A 26890-nucleotide genomic window follows, 5' to 3' on the forward strand; every position below is an offset into this window, starting at 1 on the left:
GCATTCATTCCTAAAAGGATAGCATACAAAAACGGATATAATGTTGAGACTATAAAGTACTAGTGAGACCTCACTTGGAGTACTGTGTACAGTTTTGGGCATCATATTTGAGAAAATACATGCTGGCATTGGAGAGGGTTTAGAGAAGATTTATTAGAATGAGACTAGGAATGAAAGGGTTAGTAATATGAGAAATGATTGTCAGCTCTTGGAAGGATGAGGGTGGACTTCATAGAGGCATTTTGAGTGCTGGAAAGCCGAGACAGAGAAGATGTGGCAAGGATGTTTCCCATGATTGAAGATTCTAGGACAAGAGGGCATAATTTCAGGATAAAAGGGTGTAAATTTAAAACATAGATGCAGAAATATTTCTTTAGTCAGTGGGTTTTGAGTCTGTAGAACTTGTTGTCACTGAGGCTATGGAAGCAAGGTCATTGGATGTACATAAGGCAGAGAATGACAGGTATTTGATTAGTCAGGGCATCAAGGGTCATGGGGAAAAAGGGTGGGGAGTGGGGCTGAGTGGGTGGGTGGATTACCTTATGATTAGAATGGCAGGCAGACTTGATGGGCCAATATCTCCTATATCTTGTGGTCTGTTAAAGAGTAGCACTGGTTGTTATTTTCTAGTGTTCTAGTCATTAATAATCTCTAAATCAACATTACTACCAAATTATCTACTCCAAAAAAATTGCCGTTTAACAAGTTCAATTTGGCTGCCATGTTTCCAACTCTGTAATTGGGATTTCATTTCAAAATCTCAAATCTTTGTTTTGGCTGCAAAAGATGGCAATAAACTCACACAAACCACCAATACACAGATATTTACTTTGATTAGAATATAGAACAACATAGAAACAGTCCTTTTGTCTCATGTGTTTATGCTGAACATGATGTCCAAATTAAACTAAAGCTTTGCCGTTTGCACCTGATCAACTTCTCTCCATTCCCTTCATATTCATATGTTTATTGAGAAGCCTCTTAAATATTACATTTGTATCTACTTCCACCACTGGCCCTGGCAGCCTGCTCTAGGCACCCACCATTACCATCTCCAAACATATCTCCCTTGAAATTTCTCCCGCCACTTCAAACACATGTGATGTTTTTACTTTTGGGAACGATTGTGCCAGCCTTACCCTATCAATGCCTCTCATGATTTTATACAAGTTATCAGGTCTACCCTCAGCCTCCCACACTCCAAATAAGACATCCCAAGCTTGTCCAATCTCTCCACATGATTTGCATCCTCTAAATCAGGCAACATCTTGGGAGGGAGCGGGGGAGATAACTCTTTTGTACCCTTTCCAAAGTCTTCACATCAATAATGGGAAACCAGCATTGCATACTTTGTTCCATGTGCAGGCTAACAAAAACTTTGGATAGCTGTCACATGACTTCCTTATTTAATAGCTATTGCCCCATCCAATAAAGTTCAGCATACCATACACTTCCTTTATCAACTTGGTTACTTTCAAGGAGCAATGGACTGCTATCGCCAATCAATCTGCACACAATGCTTTCAAGAGTCCTGCCATTAACTGTATGGATTTCCCTTACATTTGATTCAGATTAAACTCCATCTGCCATTTCTTTGCCCATATCTGTAATTGATCTACATCTTATTGTATTCCTTAATATCCCTCTACACTGGCCTCAATTCCACCAATCTTTGTATCATCTGCAAACTTACAAATCCACCCTTGACTTTTTTTTAAATCCAAGTCATGTTTTTATATATGTGTACATAAAAATAGCAATGTTGCCTGAGCTGCCACCCGATCCTATTACCAGTGGATATAATCAGTTAAAGGTTAAAGGATGGTGGTTGTAAGTGGATGCACCTGTGTTCAGCAACTGCCATGAAGGACTTCAGCCTCCGGGGAGGGGGGAGCCACGCACTGGCACAGGACACCAGAAATGAGAGGAACAACCCCCTTTGAGAAGGCGAAGCATGGGAGACAATCCTACGGGAATAGTGATCATGGCTTTGGACCAGAGAAGGGCTCAGAAGCTGAGAAATCCATACAGGTGAGAACATGGGCTGCAGGAGACTGTCTCATGGGAACCAGATATTGGAGTCGGTATTCAAGATTGTGCTGAAGGTTTCCTGAACATGTCAGAGATTTGGATCTGGAGCTCGGGTTACTGATGAATCAAACAGATGTCTGTGTTGCAGAGGCTGCAGCAGAGTTGGAGGTGAATCCACGGACTCTGTAAGGACTAGCTTTTGCTTCTCTTTCTCCTATTGTTAGGGGCACCGGCAATGCTCATGGCAACTTTTTGTTGCCTTATGACAGTCAAAAGTTCAAGTATATCATGTATGGTACATATTTAATGCATTATTATGTGACAATAAAAAGAACCTTGATAGATATAAAAATTATAGAAAAATATTTTATATATACACACACACACAAAGATATGCGCCGCTTAACGTCCTTAATATGTTCTGTGAAATTGGGCATTATGCAATGTGGACATTGTGCGAACACCTTATTATATACTTAGCAAACCTATATGGGATACTGTATCGCACCTGTAAACTTTTTATTTGTAAGTAGGGATCAGTGTGGGGACCAACATGGGGCTGTGGGGAGAGAGTAGGGCAGTGGAATCAGTGTGGGGACTGATACAGGGATGTGGGGACAAACGGGTCTGTGGGGAGAGAATGGGACAGTGGGATCAGTGTGGAGACAGACATGGGGCTGTGGGGAGAGAGTAGGGCAGTGTGATCAGTTTGGGGATACAGGATATAATTTCCTATAGCCAACTTTTTCTAAGTTGCTGAGGATTTACTCGGGGTAACTGAATAATTATGGGACTATGGATGTGGTCGGACATTAAGCAGCACATACGCGGGGTGTGAATATGCAAGTAAGGCCTTCGATAAGGTACCACATGGAAGGTTAGTTAGGAAGGTGCAGTCTTTAGGTATAAATTTTGAGATAGTCAAATGGATTGAACATTGGCTGAAAGGGAGAAGCCAGAGAGTGGTAGTGGATAACTGTCTGTCAGGTTGGAGGCCAGTGACCAGTGGTGTGCCTCAAGGATCTGTATTGGGCCCATTGTTGTTCGTTATATACATTAATGATCTAGATGATGGGGTGGTGAATTGGATTAGTAAATATGCAGACGATACTAAGATAGGTGGAATAGTGGATAATGAAGAAGGTTTTCAAGGATTGCAGAGGGATTTGGGCTGCTTAGAAAAGTGGGCTGAAAAATGGCAGATGGAATTTAATGCTGATAAGTGTGAGGTGCTTCATTTTGGTAAGAAGAATCAGAATAGGACGTACGTGGTAAATGGGAGAGCATTGATGAATACAGAAGAGCAGAAAGATTTAGGAGTAACGGTACATCGTTCCCTGAAGGTAGAAACTCACGTGAATAGGGTGGTGAAGAAGGCTTTTAGTATGCTGGCCTTTATCAATCATTGCATGGAATATAGGAGTTGGGAGGTGATGTTGAGATTGTATAAGACGTTGGTGCGGCCTAATTTGGAGTTCTGTGTGCAGTTCTGGTCGCCTAATTATAGGAAGGATATAAACAGAGTGGAGAGAGTGCAGAGAAGGTTTACCAGAATGTTACCTGGGTTTAAGCATCTAGAGTATAGGGAGAGATTGGACAGATTAGGTCTTTATTCTTTGGAGCGTAGAAGGTTGAGAGGGGATTTGATAGAAGTATTTAAGATTATGAAAGGGATAGACAGAGTGGATGTGGATAGACTATTTCCGTTAAGAGGAGGAAAGATTAAAACAAGAGGACATGAGTTAAGAATTAAGGGGCAGAGGTTTAGAGGTAACATGAGGGGGAACTTCTTTACTCAGAGAGTGGTAGCCGTGTGGAATGAGCTTCCGGGAGAAATAGTGGCGGCGGAGTCAATTGTATTATTTAAGAAAAGGTTGGACAGGTATATGGATGAGAAGAAGATGGAGGGTTATGGGCATTGTGCAGGGAGGTGGGACTAGAAAGGGGTGTTTGGTTCGGTGCGGACTAGAAGGGCCTAATGGCCTGTTTCCGTGCTGTAATTGTTATGTTATGTTTATGTTAACAGGCAGTAGGAAACTGAGGAACAACCCCAAGCCCACCTTAGTGCAGATGCTGCCAGACATTCCATGAGCAGATAACAAGAGTCTGCTGAGAATTACCATGAAGGTTTTTTGGGTATTTTGTTTCAACCATGTAGTCAACAACTGAGTGTTTTATTTCCCAGGCAACAGCAGATATCCTACTAATAGAGTGAGAGAGCGAGCGAGCGAGAGTATTGCACCCAGCTAGCAAACAACTTTTATGGAATTATACAGCATAGAAACAAGCCATTCAGCCCAACGCATCACACCAACCAGTGGGTGCTCTTCCTCATTAATTCCATTTCCTAGCACTTGGTTCATTGCAGAAGAGAATATGACCAGGGCGGGATGTGTCTTTCAACGTGTTGGCTGCTGTCCCAAAGCAGTGATAAAGGTTGGTTTGAGCGATAGCCCGACCTGTGTTCACAACTCTCTGCAGTTTCTTGCGGTCTTGTGCAAAGCAGTTCCTGCAGCAAGCTGGGATGTATCCAGACATTGCTTTCTATGGTGCATCGATTAAAAATTGGTCATGGGACATGTGAATTTCCTAAGGCTTCTCCCATTTAAATCTGAGATTGGATAAATTAGCTTTCCCATTAGAAATTTAAAATATATACACAACTTAGTGACTCATTTTATTTATAATGTAACCAGAGCTTCATAATAAATAAATGGAAGGTATTGACAGCAATCTGCCTGAAAATCATTTTAGTGACAAAAATGTAACTGAGAATTAATCAATCATGTTTTTAAACGACAAAAGAATTCCATCATTTTCTAATTTGATTTTATTCCAAACATTAATCAAATGCTTCAATAATAAAGCATTTCTGTCAGTCGTCATTATCCTTGGTTCCCATTTATAAATAAATTCTTCAGGAATAGTTTCTCCAATTTTATTTAATTCAACTTCCACCCATGATGGTTTAACTTTTCAAAGAAACAAGAAACTTAATTGCGCTGCTTTATAACAATTCTTAACAATGTGATTTATGATCATATTAATTGTCATAAATCTGTTGATTTTAAATAAAATATTCATAAAAAGCAAAAATGTAACTAAAAAATATTATTCTTCAAGAAACAAATAAAAACATTAATTTACCTGCCAATGGGTCCAATTGCAACAGTAAAATTTCCACCCAAAGTTAAATTTCCTCCTTTCGCAAAAGCATCAACTGCTCGTTTGTGATTCAGGATTATCACCAAATCTGATACCTATAACAAAAGTTAAAATGATTTTATCAATTCAAAGACAATCAAATGTTTAATACTATGCTATAAAAGAATACTACTGTACCTTAACATTTTCAGACAATAAAAAAATAATTAAATTGATTATCATACTTTCACAACACTGACAATTGTACTTTAGAACAGAATGCATCCAAAAAATTGCCAAGCAAACAAAAATGGTATAGCCATTATATTCACAATGAAGGGTGCAGAAAATAGTTCCATGGTTTACAAATATTGTATCTTCATTGTTGGCCTGAATTTTTCATTTTCCCAGACTCTTCATCCCTTTCCACTTTAGCTAGTTTTCATTCTTACATTCTTCCTGACTCATCTATCAGTGCTTTGGACACAGACCAAAAATTTGCCCAGTGCTGAAATTAAGCATCATTCTACAGGCAAAGATTTCCCAGCCGTTCCTCATGTAGTGCTCTCACTAAAAAAACTTGAACCTCACCATAATTAGCCACACTTGCCACTCACATTGAGTTTTTGTACAATCTAGTTATTACATCAATTAAAAAAAAACTCTTTTTCATTTAATAATCAAATATGTTAAGCATAAAAATATCTCTTTTGTTTCCTGATAAGACACTGTCATGCAACTGGTGAGACAAATTAGTTAAATAACAAAGGGAAGAATTCTACACATATTCTCTCTTCTCTTTTTACCTTGAAGCTTCCTTCCCTACCTCTGCCACCTATAGAAAGCAACCAAGATCATAAAGGATCCTTATCACCTTGGTTACAACCTCTTCTCACTGCTACATTCAAGCACAAGGTACACAAGCCTGAAGTCCAGGACCTCAAGTTCAAGAACATGCATTTTTTCCAACAGCTATCTGGTTCTTGAATGTCCGAAAAGTACTCTTACCATGAACTAATCCAGTAGTAAAACACAAAAATCTGTAGACACTGTGGATGAAGTTAAAGCACAATGCTGGAGAAACTCAGCAGGTCAAACAGTGTCCTTTAGAATCAAAATTTATTGTCGTGAAAAAGTCACAAATTTCGGTGATTTGCAACAGCATCCTAGTGCAAACATTCATATTATGAACCATCTTACAACAATAATATAAAAAAATAAAAATAGCAGTGCACAAAAAATAAGGCAGTGTCTATGGATCATGGATTATTCAGGAATCTGATGCCAGTGCGGAAGAAGCTGACCTTGTGCCGCTGAATGCTCATTGTTAGGCTCCTGTACCTTTTCCCCCCCAATGGTAGCAGAGTGAAGAGGGGATGGCCTGGGGGGTGGGGCTGCTTTTTCAAGACACCGCCTCATGTGGATGTCCTCGATGGAGTGGAGTCTGGTACCTTTGATGTCGCAGGCCGAATTAACAACCGTCTGGAGTTTTTCCTTATCCTGAGATTTGGCGCCTCCAGACCAGACAATAATGCACCCAGCCAGAATGCTCCCCATGGTACAGCTGTAGAAGTTTTTGAGAGGCTTCAGTGAAATACCGAATCTCCTCAAGCACGTCACAAAGAATAGCCACTGGAGAGCCTTTTTCAAGATTGCATCAACATGAAGACTCCAGGACAGATCCTCAGAGATACTAACACTCAGGAATTTGAAGTTCTTGACCCTCTCCACTACTTTAAAAAATAATTTATTTAAAATAAAACCACTTAGAAAACATATTACAATATTTCAAACAATCCAAATATATGAGGTATTTTATAAAAAGGAAAAAAAGAAATACAAAAGAAAGAAAAAGCACCTGTTAATCCCCAACCCCCTCCCCCACCCCGACAAACTAAAAACAGAAAAAGAGGGGGAAGAAAACCACAACAGGAGTACTTCACTTTCCGATACCTTTAAATATACAAATATTTATGGAGACCTATAAGAGAAAGGGAATGTTTGAAATACATTTAAATTTTAATACTAACAACTTGTAAATATGGGCTCCATATTTTCCAAAATGAATGATATCTATCTCTTAAATTATAAGTAATTTTCTCAAGTGGAATACAACTCTGAACTTCTGTATGCCATCTATCTATTCCCAAATCAATATCAAATTTCCAAGTTATAGCAATATATTTTCTAGCTATTGCCAAAGCAATTTGAACAAATTTTACTCAACACATATTCAATTTTAATTTACAATTAATTCCTCTAATATCCCCCAGTGAAAATAACATTGGATCCTGTGGGAATCTACTCCAGTTATTAGTTTTAATAAATTACCCATTTCAAGCCAACAAGGTTTAATTGTGGAACAATGGCATTAAATGCAAAAAAGTACCAAATTCTTGTCCACATCTGAAACATACATCTGAATAAGTATACTTCATATTATGTAACTTTTGTGGTGTTAAATATAACTGATGAATAAAATTATATTGAACTAACTGATATCTCACATTTATTGTACTTTTCATACTCTCTCCACATGTCTGAATCCATCTATGTTCATATATTTGCTTATTTAAATCTACCTCCCATTTATGTTATGATTTATGAACTCCTTTTTGAGCCTTCTTTTGTAATAATTTATACATTTCTGAAATAAATTTCTTTACATTTCTTGTACATAATAATTCTACTTTTATTTAATTCACATATACATTAAAAACTTTTACATACATTTCTTATTTGAGTACAATAAAAAAATTAATACATAGTGATTTAAATTTTTTTTCCCGCTCCCATCCTCTCCTTTCCCCCAACAATCCAATAGAAAAGAAGGAAAAAAAGAAAAGAAAGGAAACATCTGGAAAGTAATTATAAAAACTTATTAAATCTATCAAATAAAATCTAACATTTCTTAATTTTCTTGATTTGATTTTTGGAGTTGGAAGATTCAGGTTCGGCAATTAAAACTTAATTCCTACAATTTTTAAATATGATTCCAATTTTTTTTTAAAAATTAACATTTGTTACTTAAATTATACAAAATCTTTTCAAGTGGTATGCAACTAACTATTTCAGTATTCTGACTACCCATTCCCAAATACACATCTGATTTCCAAGTTACTGCCACACATTTTCTAGTGACCGCTATGGCTATTTTAACAAATTATTTTTGATATTTATTTAATTTTAATTTCAATTCTGTATCAAAAATATTTCCGAGTCAAAAATAATTGCAAAACGTAATGTATAAACCAGGAGTACACAAGTCAAGACAAAGTTGGGAGAAAGATTTAAAAGTAAATATTCAAGAGGAAATTTGGTTAGAACCTCATCAGGATAGTATGACTAATACAATTAATATCCAGTGTTGAATGGTACAATATAATTTTTAACAACAACTATATTTTACTCCAATGAAATTAAATGGATTAATTCTAATTTTTTAGATAAATGTTTTAGATACAATAAAGATATAGGTACTGTGACAGATTATGTTGTGTTGTATATAGATATGTTTTAAAGGAGATAAATTGTGTGCAGGTCACATACAAACACTTCAAAACAGATCTCATTTAAAATACTGGAGCTCTGCTCAAGCCAGACATACCAGCTCCAAGGGCCTTTCCAAAAGCTGTGGGGAGTGCCGATAGAGACTTCATTAATAGATTGTTGTTTTGAAAAGCAACACATACAAGAACACTGAGGATTATGTTCAGAGCTGCAGGCTGTCTGAGTGCAGTTTGCTGCTCTAAGAGGGTCATGTGGTTTTGCAAGCAGAGAGAGTAAAACAGGGCTTTTCAGTTCTACAGTTCCACAGTTCAGCAGCAGCAGCTGGGACTGGAATAGGACAAGCTGGCAAGCATTTGGAAAAAAAACAATTTTGAAGATGGGTTGTGAGTGCTTAGTTCAGCCTGTGCTCCATACAAGAGGAGAGGACTGGCTGCATAATGTTTCACTTGAAATAAGGAAAACAAAAAGGAACTCTGTGATGACCTGAAAGAGATTATCATCTAGAAAACCCTGATGGGGCAAGTTCTTCGGCAAGACAGTGACGTGGCTGATTAAAAGGAATCAGTTTGTGTCCAGTGAACAACAAATCTCTCTCTGAGCAGTAACCATTTACCCTTCAAGCACCAAAGCCTGGTGAAATTCATAAATGTTAAATTCTGTGCACAGTATAAGAGTTGACTGCAACCAGTGAACTTGGAGGAATGAGAAGTGAGATTGGACTGTGAATCAAAGAACTTTTCTAAACTTACTTACACACATTACATACTTCTTCTTCGGCTTGGCTTCGCGGACGAAGATTTATGGAGGGGGTAAAAGTCCACGTCAGCTGCAGGCTCGTTTGTGGCTGACAAGTCCGATGTGGGACAGGCAGACACGGTTGCAGCGGCTGCAGGGGAAAATTGGTTGGTTGGGGTTGGGTGTTGGGTTTTTCCTCCTTTGCCTTTTGTCAGTGAGGTGGGCTCTGCGGTCTTCTTCAAAGGAGGTTGCTGCCCGCCAAACTGTGAGGTGCCAAGATGCACGGTTTGAGGTGATATCAGCCCACTGGCAGTGGTCAATGTGGCAGGCACCAAGAGATTTCTTTAGGCAGTCCTTGTACCTTTTCTTTGGTGCACCTCTGTCACGGTGGCCAGTGGAGAGCTCGCCATATAACACGATCTTGGGAAGGCGATGGTCCTCCATTCTGGAGACGTGACCCACCCAGCGCAGCTGGATCTTCAGCATCGTGGTTAAGTTAGATTAAGTAAGTTAATAAGTTTGGTCCAGTTTTCATGTTTAAAGATAATTAAAAGCAACTTTTGTTTAAGTAACCATTTGTCTTGGTGAATATCTATTTGCCGCTGGGTTTTGGGGTCCTCTGAGCTCGTAACAGTACTTTTCTGCATTCTACGTGGAAATGTTCAAAATTAAGACCCTTTTTGACAGAATTGGGTTTATTCTTTGGAAAGAGTTACAAAAGTTAATTAATACTAAATCTTGACCAAAAATATCATTAAAAAATCTCTTAATTTGATAACAACAAAATTTTGTATTTTCCAGTATCTTAAACTTTTCCTTCATTCTACTAAAAGTAATAAATTCCCTGACTTCAAAACAATCCTTAATTTCTTAATACCATGATTTTGCCAAATTTTAAAAAAAAATATTTTCCATAGAAGATGGAATGTTAATTTTGAAATCAAGGTTTTCTTCCAGACATTAAAACTCTTCCTCCAATCACTTTATCAATCTTATTCCAAAGTTCAATTCACTGTTCCAACATGGGTGTTTCACTATTTGCTATTAACAATCTTGCAATCCATTTATAAATAAAATGTTGTGAATCTGTTTCTCCTATTTTATCATTCTATATTCATCCATGATTTAAATCATACATTACATTAATAAATCTCAAATGTGCTGCTTTATAATAATTCATCAATTTAGGAAGCTGCCCGCCGAACTGTGAGGCGCCAATATGCACGGTTTGAGGCGATATCAGCCCACTGGCAGTGGTCAATGTGGCAGGCACCAAGAGATTTCTTTAGGCAGTCCTTGTACCTCTTCTTTGGTGCACCTCTGTCACAGTGGCCAGTGGAGAGCTCGCCATATAACACGATCTTGGGAAGGCGATGGTCCTCCATTCTGGAGACGTGACCTACCCAGCGCTGTTGGATCTTCAGCAGCGTGGATTCGATGCTGTCGGCCTCTGCCATCTCGAGTACTTCGATGTTAGGGATGAAGTCGCTCCAATGAATGTTGAGGATGGAGCGGAGACAACGCTGGTGGAAGCGTTCTAGGAGCCGTAGGTGATGCCGGTAGAGGACCCATGATTCAGAGCCTAACAGGAGAGTGGGTATGACAACGGCTCTGTATACGCTAATCTTTGTGAGGTTTTTCAGTTGGTTGTTTATCCAGACTCTTTTGTGTAGTCTTCCAAAGGCGCTATTTGCCTTGGCGAGTCTGTTGTCTATCTCGTTATCGATTCTTGCATCCGATGAAATGGTGCAGCCGAGATAGGTAAACTGGTTGACCATTTTGAGTTTTGTGTGCCCGATGGAGATGTGAGGGGGCTGGTATTCATGGTGGGGAGCTGGCTGATGGAGGACCTCAGTTTTCTTCAGGCTGACTTCCAGGCCAAACATTTTGGCAGTTTCCGCAAAACAGGATGTCAAGCGCTGAAGAGCTGGTTCTGAATGGGCAACTAAAGCGGCATCGTCTGCAAAGAGTAGTTCACAGACAAGTTGTTCTTGTGTCTTGGTGTGAGCTTGCAGGCGCCTCAGATTGAAGAGACTGCCATCCGTGCGGTACCGGATGTAAACAGCGTCTTCATTGTTGAGGTCTTTCATGGCTTGTTTCAGCATCATGCTGAAGAAGATTGAAAACGAGAACGCAGCCTTGCTTCACGCCATTGTTAATGGAGAAGGGTTCAGAGAGCTCATTGCTGTATCTGACCCGACCTTGTTGGTTTTCGTGCAGTTGGATAACCATGTTGAGGAACTTTGGGGGGCATCCGAGGCGCTCTAGTATTTGCCAAAGCCCTTTCCTGCTCACGGTGTCGAAGGCTTTGGTGAGGTCAACAAAGGTGATGTAGAGTCCTTTGTTTTGTTCTCTGCACTTTTCTTGGAGCTGTCTGAGGACAAAGACCATATCAGTAGTTCCTCTGTTTGCGCGAAAGCCGCACTGTGATTCTGGGAGAACATTCTCGGCGACACTAGGTATTATTCTATATATAAAAGCTAAAGTCAAATAACATAAACAAAACCCACCCTTCCTCCCACCCCTTTCCCACAAAAAAACCACAAGGGGAGCAAAAAACATAGATCAGTTCATTACTGACTTATGCTGTGTGATATTACAAACTTACAATATAAAAAAATTAAGATAGTTCTCCACCCATGATTTCCAAATAAGGTGATAACATCTGGACAAAAAAAAAATAATTATCATGCAAATGATATGTTATTTTCTACATATAGATACAAGATCTCAACTCATTGTGCCAACAGGCTATATTTAATTCCACATTATCTTTCCAAGTAATTAAAATACATTTCCATGCTACTGCCAATTTTAAATGAATAAACACCATCTGAAACTTGTCCAACCCGAAACCAGACAAAGATACGGTATAATCCAACAAAAACATTGACAGATCAAATCGTAATTTAATCTTAAATAATTTTTCCAAAAAAACTTTAATTTTTTTCCCAAAATGGTTGAACTTTGTCACAAATCCAAACTGCATTGTTACAAGATCAAACCAGCAACTGCAAAGAAGGCATATCACACAGGGGTAAAGATGAACAACTACTTTATAAACAAAATTTCACCTTCAAACTTTAATTCAAAAACCCCCCTTTTAAAACAATTCCCATATGTAATCAAAGTCTAAGTTATATTTCCAACCAGCCCACAGAAACAAACTTAGATACAAAAGAAACACAAAATACAAAAGATTCTCAAAACTTTGATTACAATTGAAGTAAAGATCATAAACAAAATTCAGTTTGTTTGGTAAACTGAAGACAAAAGGTCTTTTAGAGAGAGAGAGGGAGAGCACAAAATTCAAAGTGGTCTTCTTGTGTTGCTTGCTGAGAGAGGAACAAAGGCTTGGTCCAGATCCTTCTGGCTGCCTTCAGAATGTTCATCCCTTTTAAAATACCCAACATTCTAAACTGCCTCCCAGACAATGACTCATGCTTGGGCCTCCTTCCATTCCACAGCCACACCTAGTGGTGGTTTGTCTTCCAAGTCCAGAAATTTCTAGATCATCTTCTGCAGATGTCCAGTCCATCTCCCACTCTCTCAGCAGTCCACCTTCACCTCGGCTCTTAAAGGCAAACAGTCACTTTTTAACATAAAACCACACAACACACAGGCCAATACACAACACAAAGCTCTGTAACACCTCCCCTGCTAAAAAAAACATTTGGTCCACAAGAACAAATTTTTAACAAGTAATGGAAGTATTACATAAATAAAATATACACTCCATATTTACAGTAAGTATGTAATTAGATTCATATCTACGCAGATTAACATCTTGACAGACAATCTGCAATTCCATTATCGATCCCCTTTATGTGTGTAATAATTAAATCATACTCTTGTAACATGAGGCTCTAGATAAATAGCCGTCTGTTCTTATTTTTCATTTTAGACAGAAAAACTAATGGATTATGATCAGTATATATTATTAACGGTTTTTGAGCTGTACAAATATACACATCAAAATGTTACAATGCTAAATCAAGCATTAATAACTCCTTCTCAATGGTCGAGTAATTTCGTTGATGGTCGTTAAACATTTTCGAGAAGAACAAAATAGGATGTTCTACTCCATCACCATCCTTCTTTTGTAACAGTACAGTACCAGCCGCTTTGTCACTGGCATCCACGTCTAAAGAGAATGGCTTTTCAAAGTTAGGGGACACAAGTACAGGCTGATGGCATAAAATGGCCTTTAATTTCAGAAACACTTACTGACCAGATAAATTTTTCTTTCTTTCCAAGTAGTTTTGTTAATAGGAGTGCAATTTCTGCAAAGTTTTAACAAAATCGACAATAGTAGCCAATCATACCTATAAATCTCTGAAGAGCTTTCTTATTACTGGGGATAGGGAACACAGTGATAGTCAATACTTTCGCTCAAACTATTGCCACGTGTCCCTGTCCTCCCACATAACCCAGATAAATTACAGTGGGATGTCCAAACTCTCTCTTGTGCAAATTCACTGTGAGTTGTTCTTCCACCAGTCTCTGAAATAACTGCTCTAATTCAAGCATGTGTTCTTCCCATGTATCTGGACTAATTACTAAGTCATCGATATAGGCTCCTGTGTGCTTAAAACCCTGAATTAATGCATTAATCATTCTCTGAAATGTGCCAGGTGCATTTTTCATCCCGAAAGGCATAACATTATACTCATACAATCCCGGGGTGTAACAAATGCAGAAAATTCTCTGCCTTTCTCTGTCAAAGGAACACACCAGTATCCTTTAAGAAATTAATCTTTGTAAGAAATTTAGCCTTCCCCACCTTAACTATTCAATCATCTATTCTGGGAATAGGGAACGCAACAGTCTTTGTCACCATGTTTACCTTTCTATTATCTGTACAAAACCTAATTGACCCATCTGGCGTAGGCACCAGAACACAGGGTGAACTCCAATTTGAACTTGATTTTCAGATGATGTCATTTTTGAGAATATAATCCACGTCTTGATCCAACAATCTGTTCTTTTCCTGATTAACTCGGTAAGGATGCTGCTTAATAGGCTTAGCATCACTGACCTCCACATCATGACAAGCCATCATGGAACTTCTGGGAATATATTCTTAAATTTCACAAATAATGTCTTCATTTCTTCCCTTTCTGATTTAGTCAAATGCATTAACTTGGTTTCTAAGTTTTGAAAAACTATGGAATTTTCCAGCCTGGGGCTTATCACTTTCTGTGCTCCAGACCTTCCACGAAACTTATCTCCTCCTTATTTTCCTCTATAACTAGCACCTTGGTTGGAATCCTAGTCTCCCCCTCAGTCATTTTCTCAAGGGTAATGTTTAAGCATATTCACGTGACAGACCTGTGTCTCTCTTCAACGATCAGGCGACTCAATGACATAGGTGAACTTGCTAATTTTTGATTTTACCTTATATGGTCCTGAAAACTGAGCTCTCAAAGGGTTTGACTGCATTGAAAACAAAACCATTACTTTGTCACCAGGTTTAATGTCCCTAATTTTTGCTTTTTGATCATACCGAATTTTCATTTTTCCCTGAGCAGTTTTTAAATTTTTCCTTGCCATCTCGCAACCCTGATGTAATCAGTTTTTAAATTTGAAAACATAATGCAACAGATTCGATTTTATATCATTATGTATCTACTGTTCCTTCAACAATAGTAATGGACCCCTGACTACATGACCAAACACCAACGTAAATGGACTAAAGCCAAGAGAGCCCCGAGTTGTCTCTCTAACAGCATACAATAAAAAATGGATTCCTTCATCCCAATCCTTTTTATTTTCCACACAATAAGCCCCCATCATATTTTTCACAGTTAAATGGAACCTTTCCAAGGCCCCTTGACTTTCAGGATGATAGGCAGATGACACAATTTGATGGGCTCCCAATTCATACACCACCTGTTGAAATATTCCAGACATAAAATTACTCCCTTGGTCCGATTGAATTTCCCTTGATAGGCCAAGCAGTGTGAAAAATTTTAGCATAGCCTTCACTTTAATGTTTCTCAGGGGAATAGCCTCTGGAAACCATGAAATTGTGCACATGAGTGTTAACAAATATTCATTTTCCACCTTGGTTTTTGGCAATGTGCAACACAATCCACTATCACCTTCGAGAAGGGGTCCTAGAAACAGGGATGGGTTGTAAAGGTGCCACTGGTGGTCCCTGATTAGGCTTGCTCACCAGTTGACAAGTGTGACAGTTTCTACAAAACTTCACAACATCCTTTCTTAATTTTGGCCAATAAAGCTGTTTCCTTATCTTTTCTACCATGTTCTTCACTCCAAGATGACCTCATAAAGGTGTATTTAATATTTCATTCCTATAAGTTTTAGAAATTACAACTAGCCTTTTTACCACCCAGTTTTCACTGGCAGGTATCACTTGTGGCCTCCACTTTCTCATCAATATTCCATCTTGAACAAAGTAATCTACTGGCACAGTTTCAATTTCCTGGTTAGACAGAGTCTTATCTCTTATCCCAGCAAGATCAGGATCATGCTTTTGTCTGGCTATTAATTCTTCTCTGAAGGAGGCGGCGGCCCCTGTCCGGCAGAAGCGAGGAGGAGGTGGTGGCCCCAGCCTCGGCAAAGTGAAGCAGGCGGAGGCCCCGAACCGGGCAGGAAGAAGGAGGCAGCGGCCCCGGTCCAGGCACAGGGAAGGCGGCGGCGGCCCCGGCCCCAGTCCGAGCAGAAGCGAGGGGGAGGCAAACCTGCCATGCCTACAGGGAAAAGGAATCTCAGGGTTGTATGTTGCCTCACAATAAATCTGAAATTGGGTAAAAGGGGGGTGGGGAGGCCTCCGCTTGCTTCACTCTACCGAGGCTGGGGCCACCGCCTCCCCCTCGCTTCTGCCCGGACCGGGGCCACCGCCTCCTTCTTTCTGCCCGGACCAGGGCCTCCGCCTGCCTCACTCTACTGAGGCCGGGGCCGCTGCCTCCCCCTCGCTTTTTACATTTTACACCCCAATACACAGCAGTAAGAAAGGGTGCGGCTCGGTCAACCCCGTAGGAATCCAACCGGGTCCCTGACCTACCTCAGAGGTAGTTAGAGAACCCAATTAAACTTACCTAGGTCATGTCCACAGGTGATTTGCGACCAGGTATGGTCCGACCTAGGAGGGGAGGCAGGCCCCTCCAGCCCGGGTAAGAAAGCTGCATAGGAGAAGGCCACTCCGATATAAAACCTACGACCCAAGGACCTCGCTGCCACGTCCCAGCTTGCTTGGCCACGGCACACGAACCATGGGTGTAAAGGGTGGGGCCAGTACTGCGCACACTGCACTCCCACTAAAAGCTCCTTTGTGCAGGCCCGAGGACATGTCCACGTCCTCCCCCTCCACGTCCTCCCCCTCCACGTCCTCCCCCTCAAAAGATGCTCACAAACTCAAGCTAGCATGCTGGAACATCAGAACCATGCTAGACAAGGCTGACAGCCACTGACCTGAACGTCAGTCTGCCCTCATCGCACATGAACTCCTCAGACTTGACATTGACATAGCTGCTCTCAGTGAAATCCGCCTTGCAGATGTAGGCAGCCTCCAAGAACGTGGCGCGGGCTACACACTCTACTGGTCTGGCAAGTTTATGGATGAACGACGCCTATCTGGTGTAGGCTTCATGGTCAAGAACTCCATTGCCTCCAAACTCGAAAACCTCCCGACAGGCCACTTGGACCGGATCATGTCCATGCGACTCCCCCTTCAAAACAAGCGTCGCATCACCCTCATCAGTGTCTATGCTCCAACCCTCCAGGCTGAACCAACAGAAAAGGACAAGTTCTACACTGATCTGCGCAACCTCATTCAACGCACCCCTCCAGCCGACAAGGTTGTCATCCTTGGCGACTTCAACGCTCGCATCAGCAAAGACTCAGAAACCTGACCAGGAATCCTGGGCAAGCATGGTGTTGGCAAGTGCAACAACAACGGGCGCCTCCTGTTGGAGCTCTGCGCAGAACAGCGGCTTGTCATTACAAACGCCCTTTTTCAGCAGAGGGACAGCCTGAAGACTACCTGGATGCATCCCCGATCCAAACACTGGCACCTCCTGGACTACGTCCTGGTGCGAGAAAGATAAACGAGATGTGTTCCACACCAGGGTCATGCCCAGCGCGGAATGCCACACTGACCACCGGCTGGTTCGCTGCAAGCTCAACCTTCACTTCAAGCCAAAGTTCAGGAACAGTAAAGCCCCCAGAAAGAGGTTCAATGTTGGAAACTTGCAGACAGACGAAGTGAGAGGAAACTTCCAGGCAAACCTCAAAGAAAAGCTCGAGGATGCAATCTGCCTCACGGGCTCGTCCCCTGAAACCCTCTGGGATCAGCTGAAGACTGAGGTACTGCGCTTCTCCTCCAGGAAAAACAAGGACTGGTTCGACGAAAACAACCAGGAAATACAGGAGCTGCTGGCAAAGAAGCAAGCTGCCCACCAGGCTCACCTTGCAAAGCCGTCCTGGCCAGAGAAGAAACGTGCCTTCCGTCGCACATGCAGCCATCTTCAGCGCAAACTCCGGGAGATCCAAAATGAGTGGTGGACTAGCCTCGCCAAACGAACCCAGCTCAGCGCGGACACTGGCGACTTCAGGGGTTTTTACGAGGCTCTAAAGGCTGTGTACGGCCCCTCACCCCAAGTCCAAAGCCCGCTGCGCAGCTCAGACGGCAAAGTCCTCCTCAGCGACAAGATCTCCGTCCTCAACTGATGGTCAGAACACTTCCAATCACTTTTCAGTACCAACCGCTCAGTCCAAGAATTCGCCCTGCTCCAGCTACCTCAACAGCCCTTAAGGCTAGAGCTGGATGAGGTCCTCACCCGGGAAGAGACATATAAAGCAATTGAACAACTGAAAAGTGGCAAAGCAGCAGGTATGCATGGAATCCCCTCAGAGGTCTGGAAGGCTGGCGGCAAAACTCTGCATGCCAAACTGCATGAGTTTTTCAAGCTCTGCTGGGACCAAGGAAAGCTGCCTCAAGACCTTCGTGATGCCATCATCATCACCCTGTACAAAAACAAAAGAGAGAAATCAGACTGCTCAAACTACAGGGGAATCACGCTGCTCTCCATTGCAAGCAAAATCTTCGCTAGGATTCTCCTAAATAGAATAATATCTAGTGTCGCCGAAAATGTTCTCCCAGAATCACAGTGCGGGTTTTGCGCAAACAGAGGAACTACTGACATGGTCTTTGCCCTCAGACAGCTCCAAGAAAAGTGTAGAGAACAAAACAAAGGACTCTACATCACCTTTGTTGACCTCACCAAAGCCTTCGACACCGTGAGCAGGAAAGGGCTTTGGCAAATACTAGAGCGCCTCGGATGCCCCCCAAAGTTCCTCAACATGGTTATCCAACTGCACGAAAACCAACAAGGTCGGGTCAGATACAGCAATGAGCTCTCTGAACCCTTCTCCATTAATAATGGCGTGAAGCAAGGCTGCGTTCTCACACCAACCCTCTTTTCAATCTTCTTCAGCATGATGCTGAAACAAACCATGAAAGACCTCAACAATGAAGACGCTGTTTACATCCGGTACCGCACGGATGGCAGTCTCTTCAATTTGAGGCGCCTGCAAGCTCACACCAAGAGACAAGAACAACTTGTCTGTGAACTACTCTTTGCAGATGATGCCGCTTTAGTTGCCCATTCAGAACCAGCTCTTCAACGCTTGACATCCTGTTTTGCCGTAACTGCCAAAATGTTTGGCCTGGAATTCAGCCTGAAGAAAACTGAGGTCCTCCATCGGCCAGCTCCCCACCATGACTACCAGCCCCCACACATCTCCATCGGGCACACAAAACTCAAAACGGTCAACCAGTTTACCTATCTCGGCTGCACCATTTCATCGGATGCAAGGATCGACAACGAGTTAGACAACAGACTCGCCAAGGCAAATAGTGCCTTTGGAAGACTACACAAAAGAGTCTGGATAAACAACCAACTGAAAAACCTCACAAAGATTAGCGTATACAGAGCCGTTGTCATACCCACTCTCCTGTTAGGCTCTGAATCATGGGTCCTCTACCGGCATCACCTACGGCTCCTAGAACGCTTCCACCAGCGTTGTCTCCGCTCCATCCTCAACATTCATTGGAGCGACTTCATCTCCAACATCGAAGTACTCGAGATGGCAGAGGCCGACAGCATCGAATCCACGCTGCTGAAGATCAAACTGCGCTGGGTAGGTCACGTCTTCAGAATGGAGGACCATCGCCTTCCCAAGATCGTGTTATATGGCGAGTTCTCCACTGGCCACCGAGACAGAGGTGCACCAAAGAGGTACAAGGACTGCCTAAAGAAATCTCTTGGTGCCTGCCACATTGACCACCGTCAGTGGGCTGATATCACCTCAAACCGTGCATCTTGGCGCCTCACAGTTCAGTGGGCAGCAATCTCCTTTGAAGAAGACCGCAGAGCCCACCTCACTGACAAAAGACAAAGGAGGAAAAACCCAACACCCAACCCCAACCGACCAATTTTCCCTTGCAACCGCTGCAACCGTGTCTGCCTGTCCCGCATCGGACTTGTCAGCCACAAACGAGCCTGCAGCTGACGTGGACATTACCCCTCCATAAATCTTCGTCCGCGAAGCCAAGCCAAAGAAAAAAAAAATTCTTCTCTGGACAACAGCAAAGCTGGATCCTTAGGTTTGTCCTCAATGCTTGCCTCCACTACAGGATCATCACAGACTTTCTCTACCTTTTTTCTAGACATGACTCTAGTAATGGCACATGCAGGGTAATTTCCAAATCCTTTTTGGACTCATAAACCAATGGCTTACTTGTGAGTGTCACCGCAAGTATGACTTTACCCTCTGCTAAATCAGAGAAACTCCATCCACCGGCAGACTTGATCTTATCCCTATCGTAACTGGACCATTAACTAAGTCTGATTTCATCACTATTCTATGCAAAGATATAAGCTCTGCTTCACCATCAATGTCTTTAATTAAATTCACATCTCCAGTATCGGTCTCCTCACCAAAATTCAAAACGTTGCTTAATACAAGTGATTGGCTGCTCCAGTGTCCCACAAGATTTTAACTGGCACTTGATTGGATCCTTCTTTAACCGAAATGTCATGAATGGTTTAAAAATATCCTTAACTTTCTCACTCTGAACACAGACGGTTGGTATCATCCCTTTCTCTTTCTTCCTTTTCAGTTCATGCCAGTTTGCTATTATGTGCCCTGGATTCTTACAATAGTGGCAAATAACACTCAAAATTTTTTTCCTTCACCCATTTCTCTTCCTCTCTTCCTTTAACCTCACTTCTAGATTTTCTCTCCACACAACACATAGGCCAATACACAACACAGAACTCTGTAACAGCATGTACAAATGTTCCAATATGAAGTCCACACCTAAAACATAAATCTGAGCTACTAAAAACATATCTTTTTAACTTCTCAGGAGTCAAATACAACTGATGTAAAAAATTATAATTAACTAAACTATATCTTACATTAAGTAATTTAGTCACACTATTTTGACACTTTATCTTTCCATTCCTCCTGAGATGTATCAAAAGATAAATTTTCTTCCCATTTAATTCTTGATTTATTTAAATCTGGTTTAAGTCTGTCTTGTAACAAAGCATACATTTCTGAAATAAATCCCCTTTTTAATGTATCTAAAATTAAAAGCTCAAACTTAGTTAATTTAGGTAGCATCATTTCTCTTCCAAAATTATCTATAACCAAAGCTCAGACGATAATATACAAATAAAGAATTAAGTGGTATCCCAAATTTTTCCCTAAGTCTAGTAAAAGAAAGAAACTGTCCATCTTCTGAAGAGGTTCAGGATAATGGTTCTATTGAGGTGTTTTTTTTTAATCTGCCTTAGATTTATAGGTTTTAAGAGAAGAAGATGTGAAAGAATTGGAGTCTCTATTTACAGACTTGGTAATTAAGGAGGCTATTCAAACTATGCCAATGGGATATCTCCTGGAGATGATGGGTTTACTGCAGAGTTTTATAAAAAGTTTTATGAAGTTTTGACTCCTGTATTTATGGACGTATTTAAACAGGCAACAGATGAGCAATCATTATCAGATTCTTTTTCGAGAGCGATAATTACAGTAATTCCAAAAAAAGACAGAGACCCTTTGAAAGTAGTTTCATGGTGACCAATTCCTTTATTAAATATAGATTATAAGATAATAGCTAAAGTATTAGCAAATAAACTTGCTAAATATTTACCACAATTGATACATGTTGATCAAGCAGGTTTTATTAAAAATAGGTATGCTTCAGATAATATTCTTAGATTGATTACTTTGATCAATGCTTCAAGAAATCAGTCCAACCAACCAATGATTGTCGCACTTGATGCGGAAAAAGCATTTGACAGGGTGGAATGGAATTTTTTATTTAAAGTACGAGAAAAATTGAATTTTGGACCACTCTTTACTGGTTGGGTAAATGCATTATATAAAAATCCAGTTGCTTGGGTGGTGACAAATGGTCAAACTTCTTCGTCATTTAAATTAATGCGACCAATGCGTCAAGGTTGTCCATTGTCACCAGCCTTATTTGCATTGGTCATAGAACCAATCAGACAATCAAACAAGAATATTAAAGGAATTAAAATTGCAGAAGATGAATATAAAATTAATTTATTTGCTGACGATGTGTTGATAAATTTAACACATCCGGAACAATCTTTGAAACATTTGCACAAGTATTTGGATCAATATGGAGTACTGTCTGGGTATAAAGTAAATTGAGAGAAAAGTGAAATATTACTGGTTGCAGATGATGATTATACTGAGTGTAAACAGATTATGAAATTACAATGGTCTAATAAAATTAAGTATTGAAGAGTAATTGTTGATGTAAATTATCAATATTTATATAAATTAAATTATGTACCTTTGGTGGTGTGAGCAGTGAGAGAGACACAACCACCATGTTGAGGGTCATTAATGATTGTTTTTATTCAAATTCAGCGTGCCCCTTTAAGGGCAGCATGAGCTCAGTCACCTGGTGCATTGTGACATCATAATTGCTGCCCAGGGTGCACGCTGGAAGGGATGCTGGAGTCAGAGATAAACCTCTGATGACGCCATTTCCCCGTGGCTGCCCCGCCACGTGGCAATACAAGCGGGGCAAGATTTGGGATTCTAAAGGCATAAAGGTGATTGATGATTGTCCTATTAATGTAATAGGTAAATCTTTCCACTGATTTAAATAATATTTAATTTTAGACAACAAAGGCAAGTAATTCAATTCTTGTAAATGATTATAATTAGTATTATAATACCTAAATATTTAATCCAATCAGACCACTTAAATTTCACAATATGCCTACAAAACGAGTAATCTACATCAGCCAAAGGCATAATTTCACTCGTATCCCAGTTAATCTTATATCCCGATATTTCACTATACTGCTCCAATTTGCATGCAGATAACCCAAAGATTTCAAAGGTTGGGTTAAATATATCAAAACATTATCTGTAAATAGATGTATTTTGTATTCATCCGCTTTCACCTTAATACCCTTAATATTACTATCTTGTCTAATTAACTAAGCCAAAGGTTCAATAACCAATGCCAATAGAGTTGGTGAGCAATTTATCGTAGACTTTTTTAAAATTTAAGTCAAGCATACAATGAAATTTTGGTCAGGGGTGATTTTAATTGTTCCTTTGACCCATTATTAGATAAATCTCCAAAATCGATTGTTAGAACAAAAATGGCTAAACAGTTAATGGCATTAATGAAAGATATGAATCTAGTAGAGATTTGGAGGAAATTAAATTCTAAGAAAGATTTTTCATTTTACTCATCTTGACATCTTTCTTATTCTAGAATAGATTTATTTTTAGTATCAGCACAATTACAAGGGCGAGTTTTTAAAGATGAATACAAGAGTAGGATTTTGTCCGATCATTCTTTGTTGTTAATTACCTGCACTGGTTCAGAGAGAGTGGAGAATGGGAATCATTGGAGATTTAATCCTATGTTGTTAAGAAATCCTGAATTTATTAAATTTATGAGGGATCAAATACAGTTATTTTTGAAATTAAATGTAGATTCGGTTGATAGTAAATTTGTTTTATGGGATGCTTTGAAAGCTTATTTGTAGGGTCAGATTATTAGTTACACAGCTAAAATTTTAAAAAACAACATATGGTTGATACTAATAAATTGGAGAAGGAGATAGAGATTTTGGAAAAAGATTTGCAGTAGAATTCTATAGAAGTTAAGAAAGATTGTTTGAATAAATTGTAATTGCGGTATAATTCATTACAAACATAAATTTGAGAAGTTATTGCAGAGAACTAAACAGCATTGTTATGAGTTGGGTGTTAGCATGACAGTTAAAAATAGAGCAAGCTTCTAGAACAATAAATGCTATTAGACATGATTCGATGATTGCTTATACACCAGGAAATTAATTATAAATTTTGTACATTTTATGAGAAATTGTATACTTCTGAAGTATTGGAAGATAATGTCAAAATTGATAACTTTCTGTCTGAATTGACTCTATCTTCTTTGAAGAATATGGATATTAAGGATTTAGATGCTTTCTTTATTGTTGCAGAAATGAGGGAAACATTGTGATCTATGCCTAGTGGGAAGTCTCCATAAGAGGATGGTTTTACTTCTGAATTGTATAAAGAATTTCAGGATTTATTATTCCTATATTGATGGATGTATTGAAACAGGTGTTGGAGATTGGTTCTTTTCCAGATTATTTTTCAAGAGCAATTATTACAGTTATTCCAAAGAAGGATAGGGACCCATAGATCCTATAGACCTATTTCTTTATTAAATGTAGATTATAAAATTGTTGCTAAGGTTCTATCTGACAGATTAGCTAAATATTTACCAGTTTTGATTCATGTAGATCAGGAGGGTTTTATTAAAAATCGGTATTCAGCAGATATTATGAAGTTGATTTCTTTCATTAATATTTCTTGGGAGCAATCCTATGGCAATTGCTCTTGATGTAGAAAAGGCCTTTGACAGGGTGGAGTGGAGTTTTTTTGTTAAAGTTTTGGAGAAGTTTAATTTTGGGCTTCTTTTTATTGGTTGGATTAAGGCCTTATATAAAAATACTACGGCTAGAGTTGTGACAAATGGACAGGTTTCCAAGTAATAGCTCTGCATTTACTGGGCACTGCTAAAGCAAGTTTAACAAATTTCAATTGATATTTCGACAGCCTCATTTTAGGTCATATATCTGTTAATTTCCCCATAAATACAATTCTGGAACCTGAGAATATTGAATTCCAGTAATTTGTTCCAGGAGATACCCCCACTATTACTTAACCACATCGAAAATATAAATTGGATAGTTCAGATTTAATTTTTGCAGAGTAAGGTACAGATGATCCAAAAAAATTATATTGCACCAGCCTATACCTTACATTAATTGTATTGCTCATGCTGCCCAACAACTACTGTTGTGTCATCTGCAAACTTGATAACATTGTTGGAGCTGGATCTGGCAATGCATTTGTGAGTCATTAGCGTGAATAGGAGCAGGCTCAGCACACAGTCCTGAGGTGTTCTAGTACACAGCATGACACAGTGCTTGACGTTCTGCTACTGACCTGGACAGACTGTAGTCTTTCCATTAGGAAGTCCAGGAACCAGTTACAGAGAGAAGTGTTGAGTCCCAGTGAGGACAGCTTCTCCACAAGCCTCTGGGGAATGATCATATTAAATGACAAGCTAAAGTCAATGAATAGCAGCCTGGCGTATGAGACATCATTCTCCAGATGGGTCAGGATGGAGCGAAACAATCAGGCGATGGCATCATCTGTGGAATGATTTCTTCTACAGACAAATTGAAATAGGTTCATCATCTCTGGGTGATATGCTTTGATGCCTTCTATCTCCAGACGCTCAAAACATTTCATAATGGTGCAGTTCAGCGTCACTGAGGCCTGTTATTGTTGCCTTCTTGGATAGCGGAATGATGGTGGCAGTCATGAACCCTGTGGGAACAATGGACTGCTGCAGTGAGGAACAATGGACTGCTGCAGTGAGCTATTGAAGAAGTCTGTGAAGACCTCCATTATAACCTATGGGAACATTCAACACTATCTGCAACACAACCAACCTTTGTATTATCCGCAAACTTACTGACCTATCTTGATATTTCTTTGTCCAGGTCATTTATAAAAATCACAAAGAGCAGGGGTCCCAGAACAGATCCTTGTGGAACTCCACTAGTAATTGACCTCCAGGTAGAATACTTTCCTTCAACTACTATTCTCTGCTTTCTAGAGGCAAGCCAATTCAGATTGCATTGCTCATGACTTTTTGAATGAGTGTCCCATGGGGGAACTTGTCAAATGCCTTACTAAAATCCACATACACCACTTCAACTGCCCTACCTTCATCAATTTCTTTTATTAGCTCCTCAAAAAACTCAATTAGGCTTCTCTTGCTTTATCTGCCTCTCCTACCCTATCTCACCTGATTCCACCTTTCACCAACCAGCCTCTATCACTCCCCTCCCTCTCACCACTTGCACTCTCAGTCCTTTGGCAGGACTTTTGACATTTACTTTCTATAGATTGCTGCTTGACCCCTGAGTTCATCTTGCAGTTCTGCTTCAGCTTTGACATCCTGTGTGTGTCCAGTATTTTTTCATTTTATTTTAAGATTTTCAGAAATTACATTTTGCTAATTTAAGATGAAGATAGAAAATAAATTCGAAGAATCAAACAAGCTGTCAGAGACTAGCTCCTATGGATTGTAACGAAAGACACAAAATAAAAACATTTTAAAAAGCTCATTAATCAGGCAATGCAAAGGCTATTGACTAAAAAGAGAAAGAAGAATAAAGCAACATAAGTAATCATAAATCAATAAGATTTGTGGGATGATTTCATGGAAGATTGGGAAATCATATGTTGCTGATTTTACGGAGTTTTTTGGTGATCAAAGAGATTGATGAGGGCAGGGTGATAGATGTTCTCTAAATGGACTTTATCAAGGCATTGTCATCCAAGGCATTAATATAATATAAATGACAGACAATGTAGCTGTATGATAAATTAGTGGTTAACACCAAAATCAGTGAAAAGGTTATCTGAGATTAAAACAAGATGTATAAGAACTGGGAAAGTGGGCCAAGGAATGACAGTCAGAACTTAGACAAATGTGAAATGTTGCACTTGGTTAAGTTCAACAGAAAAAAAACTTATGAGAATGGCAGGAGCCTGGGTGTGCAGGTAAGTACATATTTCCATGAAAGTTGTTACACAAGAAGATAGGATGTGAAGAAGGCATTGGTTAAGGCAGTGAGTACAGGAGCAGTGACATCATATTATGATGGTACAAGACGCTGGTGAGACCACATTTGTTGCATTGTACACAGTTCTGTTCACCCAACTACAGGAACAATAACATAAACTGGAAAGGATGTAGAAACAATTCACAAAATGTTACTGGGACTAGCAGGCTTGAAATAATGAGAGGCTGGATAGGTTGAGACATTTCTCCCTGGAATGTTGG

General features: G+C 39.9%; 1 protein-coding gene across 6 annotated transcripts in view; it reads right to left on the minus strand.

Moving 5' to 3' along the window:
• sh3yl1 (SH3 and SYLF domain containing 1) overlaps positions 1-26890 on the minus strand; it is a 190846-nt gene that overhangs the window by 104573 nt on the left and 59383 nt on the right. For all 6 annotated transcript variants that reach the window (XM_069886170.1, XM_069886167.1, XM_069886169.1 and 3 more), the window contains exon 5: positions 5179-5291. In XM_069886170.1, the coding sequence (XP_069742271.1) occupies positions 5179-5291 (113 nt within the window). The remainder of the gene's footprint in view (positions 1-5178; positions 5292-26890) is intronic.

Source organism: Narcine bancroftii, chromosome 6 (assembly GCF_036971445.1).
Source record: "Narcine bancroftii isolate sNarBan1 chromosome 6, sNarBan1.hap1, whole genome shotgun sequence".
In the NCBI taxonomy this organism is placed as follows: domain Eukaryota; kingdom Metazoa; phylum Chordata; class Chondrichthyes; order Torpediniformes; family Narcinidae; genus Narcine; species Narcine bancroftii.